General features: G+C 44.6%; 1 protein-coding gene across 1 annotated transcript; it reads right to left on the bottom strand.

The window, feature by feature from the left end:
• Positions 1-664: 664 nt before the first annotated feature.
• Positions 665-2,213, bottom strand: gpr151 (G protein-coupled receptor 151). The gene has a single exon (XM_034181575.1). The coding sequence runs from the start codon at positions 2,000-2,002 to the stop codon at positions 701-703; it is 1,302 nt and encodes a 433-aa protein (XP_034037466.1). The 5' UTR covers positions 2,003-2,213; the 3' UTR covers positions 665-700.
• Between the last annotated feature and the right edge of the window lie 1,315 nt (positions 2,214-3,528).

The following is a 3,528-nucleotide window of genomic DNA, read 5'->3' as shown; positions in this document are numbered from 1 at the left end:
GCTGCCATCATGGACCCAAAGTGGTTCCGTGGTGTTGTGGATGCGGCAAAGCATGCTCCTAGACTTGACTTGACTTACTTTAACATTGTGAGATTGGGCATTTTTCAACATTATCCTGAATTTCTCAAGAGATAATGTATATATTAGCACTCAACATATGCCCTTTTTTCAAAAACATCTGTGCATCATCTCTTGAGATAAAACATAATATAGGTACTTGAACTTTACATTTACCTAATTTTTATTAAAATTGATCTGTGCTTCTTCTCCCCATGTTTGTGTCGGTTTCTCTCTGGGTGCTTCAGCTTCCTCCCACTTCCAAAGACAATTTAAATTTATACAACACAAAATTATTGATAATGGTTAGCATGCGTAGGCAGAGGTGGAAAACCTGGGCTTCAGTGAGTAAAAAGGCCTAACACTTATTTGTTCCATGTAAACCAGCTGATTCTAATCAGTTAAACTCTTCAGGCTGGAAGACGAGATAATCAGTGAAATCACCTGTTTTCGGTGCACGGAGACAGCACATGGTTAAACTTTTACTCACTGAATCTGGAGTTACCCACCTCTGCTCACGGTGGACAGGATGTGATTTACAGCGCAGCACTCAGTCATCCGTTGAGCTGAACTATCCTTTGAAGTGGTTCGGGGGGGGAATGTAGACAGGATTACGTTCAAGATCAGCTAGAACATGGCTGATTTAGTTTTTCCCTTCTTTGCTCTGGTGCTCCCATGGAACAGGATCATTTTCCTCTGGGTGTGATCCAGTCTCCCTTTCGTGCCAGAACTGCTCCACATCAGGCAATGCCATCACATCTTTGAGGCTTATCCTGTCAGCTGCTCCTCTTCCTCCCATCTGATCTGGCTGATGTTGAGTCTCTCTGCTGAGAGCCTGGCTCAAGCGTGGACAAAAGCGATTCTCCTCCATCACCTGACCTGAGGTCTCTGGTCTTGGCCGAGGTGAATGGAGAGCTGTAGGTGTGTGAGGTCCAGGCTTGGGCAGAGGTTGTTTTTGCAGGGTGAGCTTCCTCCACAGCCCCCTGTAGCTCTCCCAGAACTCCTCAGAGAGGGACAGAATAACGAGGGGGTTTATGAGAGACAGGGAGATGGTGAGTATCTGTGCACAGAGTGATAGAAGCAGGGGAGGAGAGGAGCTGTGGTGCTGGGTTCCTTCTCTTTCTTCTAGGTGATACTCCCACACCCACACTACCCACTGTGGAAGCCAGAGGACGGTCATGGCCGCAGTGAGAATGAACAACATTAAGGTGAGCTTTCTGGATCGGATCTGGGTGCGTAGGTTCTGAGTCTTACTAGATCTGCGCTGGCACTGATCGTACGCTTTCCAGAAGTACATCAGGGCAAAACCTAGAGGTGCACAGAAGACCCCCAAGGGGTAGGCTTTGATGTACATGGACATGAAATCACGGGCTTCAGGGGGAACCTTTGAAACACACACCAGTCTGTGGATCCTTTCCTGCAGCGTATTGAAAAGCCAGTGAGGGATGGTTATGCAGCAGGCAGAAAGCCAGATGGTGAAGAAGACCACCAGGATTGAGCCAACGTGGATGCTGACCTGCTTGGTGGGGTTGGACACGTAGCGATAGCAGGCTTTGGCCATGACAGCCACTGTGAAGCTCTTGGCCACCATACAGGAATGCAGGAACCAGTCGGCCGTTTTGCATACCACCAAGCCCAGAGTCCAGGTAGCCTTGGAGTAGGAAACGGCACGGAAAGGCACCGTAAACACCAGCACCAGCCCATCAGCAAACATCAGGTTGAAGATCAGGGAGTTGATCAGAGACAGTTTGCCCTTGTGAGCGCTGGAGAACAAGATGATCATCACAGTGAGATTGCAAACCACACCCAAAACACAGATGACTCCCAGGATAGCAGGCACCAGGACCCTCAGCTTCTCCGGGTCCAGGTGTTGGTTGGTCCCCCACTCGTTGAACGACCATTCAGGTATAGAGCTGTTCACCCCAGAAGTGTTGCTCCCATTCATCTTAAAGGTGAAGTTTTCAAAAATAAATTATACTCAGAAATGGAGCCACAACAAAGATGAAGACGGTGATGACAGCAGAGCTCAGTCTGTCTCCGGCTTCATCCTCACATGCAGCGATGGAGCTTCTGCCAGTGGTTATAAGGATGCTGTTTGATTGACAGCTGCTGTTCCCGGCTGACACGCAGCACACAGACTGCTGTCTCACAGGGCCGATTAGACAAAACTGTGCACAATACCACATATTAATAAGATGGAGTTACAATTTCTGTGAGAAAATTAGCAGATGCTGGCTGATGCATTTGCTGGGAATCAATAAAAGATGCTTTTTAGCTTTGATCATATCTGATTCAGAAGTGTTTTAGGATGAGTTGCAAGTACAACATGCACAAACGTGGTGGGTGTTTTTGGATTTGTTTGTTGGAGGAGTGAGATTTTTCTTTTGTGATGAATGAGAGAAGTGTGAAAACTAATCTGCATGACTCATGAAGTCAGGAACCAACTGTTAAAAAGAAGCCAGACTTTACTTCTCAGCCACCCGAGGGCGCCATTGTAACACAAACATTCCTTTAACAATCAGTGAACCCATAAATGTAACAGACACCATTTGAACTTGCACATTTATTGTTTTTATTATTCAAAGAAATTCCAGTAAGCATAAAGACTGCATGGTAATTAACTGCATCTCAATACATTCTGATCTATAAAATATTTTTTGTTTTGTTTTGTTTCAATCAGAAGATTCACAAAGGAGGTTGTTTAGAAGACAGAAATGTCAAAAGAAATCACATGAAACAAGTCCCTGATTTCAGAGTTCATTTAGACCTCTGCCTGATTTCCTTTATGGGAGATGAACACAAATCTGACATAAGTCCTACAGAGTGATCAGAGTCAAGTCCTAAAATAAAAACATTTTAAAACTTAATGCTTCTTGTAGACGTTGGATTAATGCAAGTATTTTACCTGCACAGTGTCTCTGGCCAACACTAGGTAGGTAGTTAAAAAGAAAGTGTGGAAAAACAAAAAACAGGTGCAGGTTGTCAGTTTGGTCAGAGCCGTGCATGCAAAAACCTGTTTGAGAGCAACGCTGTCAATTTGTTACGTCAAGAAACTGTAGTTTGGCATAAAAAAAAGTCTGTGCTTCTTTTGTCTACAGATGACTTAATGAACCATCCAAGAACTTAAAAAAAGTTTTTCTCCCAGTTAATTTCTTTAAATGTGGCCTTTTTGTGTGACATCAGACTGACTGCAGTGCAATGAGGGACAAATACTTCACACACCACAGCACGTGTAAACTGGTCATCCCCTGAACTTATCAGCATGTAGCTGTGACACATTTCCTAACTGTGTGACAAAAAGCACTTTTTCCTACTGATGACATGAGTGGAATAATTTTATCGAGAGAAAAAGGCCGGAGGAGGGAATAGGTGATCTGAATGACATTACTGGCAACTGGTGGACAGCTTCTTGTTGGCCATTTTGGGAGACACGTAAAGACACTGCAAACTCAGCTGACAGCAAGGACTATC

Source organism: Thalassophryne amazonica, chromosome 11, assembly GCF_902500255.1.
Source record: "Thalassophryne amazonica chromosome 11, fThaAma1.1, whole genome shotgun sequence".
In the NCBI taxonomy this organism is placed as follows: Eukaryota; Metazoa; Chordata; class Actinopteri; order Batrachoidiformes; family Batrachoididae; genus Thalassophryne; species Thalassophryne amazonica.
Note: the sequence above shows the minus strand (reverse complement) of the source record. Positions and strands in the feature narration are given on the sequence as shown.

What these genes read in the sequence shown, in the direction of transcription:
- gpr151 (XM_034181575.1), bottom strand. Translation starts at nt 2,002, where the DNA reads ATGAATGGGAGCAACACTTCTGGGGTGAACAGCTCTATACCTGAATGG.